This window comes from Fulmarus glacialis, unplaced genomic scaffold (assembly GCF_000690835.1).
Source record: "Fulmarus glacialis isolate BGI_N327 unplaced genomic scaffold, ASM69083v1 scaffold15514, whole genome shotgun sequence".
In the NCBI taxonomy this organism is placed as follows: domain Eukaryota; kingdom Metazoa; phylum Chordata; class Aves; order Procellariiformes; family Procellariidae; genus Fulmarus; species Fulmarus glacialis.
This window is the reverse complement of record NW_009210065.1, coordinates 1-361: the sequence shown is the minus strand read 5'-3', so window position 1 is coordinate 361 and position 361 is coordinate 1. Positions and strand designations below refer to the sequence as shown.

Here is a 361-nt window from a genome sequence, read left to right as displayed (position 1 = left end):
CCCCCCTACGCTACCTTACCCAGACACTGCGCCCAGGCGCGGCCGAACCCCTACCAGACCAGCCCTTCCCACCTGGGGAGATTTTCCCCCACGGACATGGACGTCCATCCCACCTACCCGTCGGAGTGCGAGGGCTCAGCCTGCCTCCCCCCGCACAGCAACGGCTACAGGGAATACCTCGAGCAGGACAGCTCGCAGAAAGGAACGCCGGCGGACAAAAATAAAAGCCGAGTTCTTTATAACGTTCAGCAGACCAAATGCAAGCAGCCGAACTGCAGTTTTTACGGACATCCAGAAACTGGGAATTTCTGCTCCTGCTGTTACAAAGAGGAGCTGAAACGCAAGGAGCGGGAGGCTCTAG

General features: G+C 58.4%; 1 protein-coding gene across 1 annotated transcript in view; it reads left to right on the top strand.

Annotated features, from left to right (window-relative positions):
- LOC104076244 (OTU domain-containing protein 7B-like) overlaps positions 1 to 354 on the top strand; it is a gene marked incomplete at its 3' end in the record, with an annotated part of 20,076 nt that extends 19,722 nt beyond the window's left edge. Inside the window, 1 exon segment of the mRNA XM_009577053.1 lies at positions 5 to 354. Coding sequence (XP_009575348.1) covers positions 5 to 354 — 350 coding nt within the window.
- Positions 355 to 361: the final 7 nt, after the last annotated feature.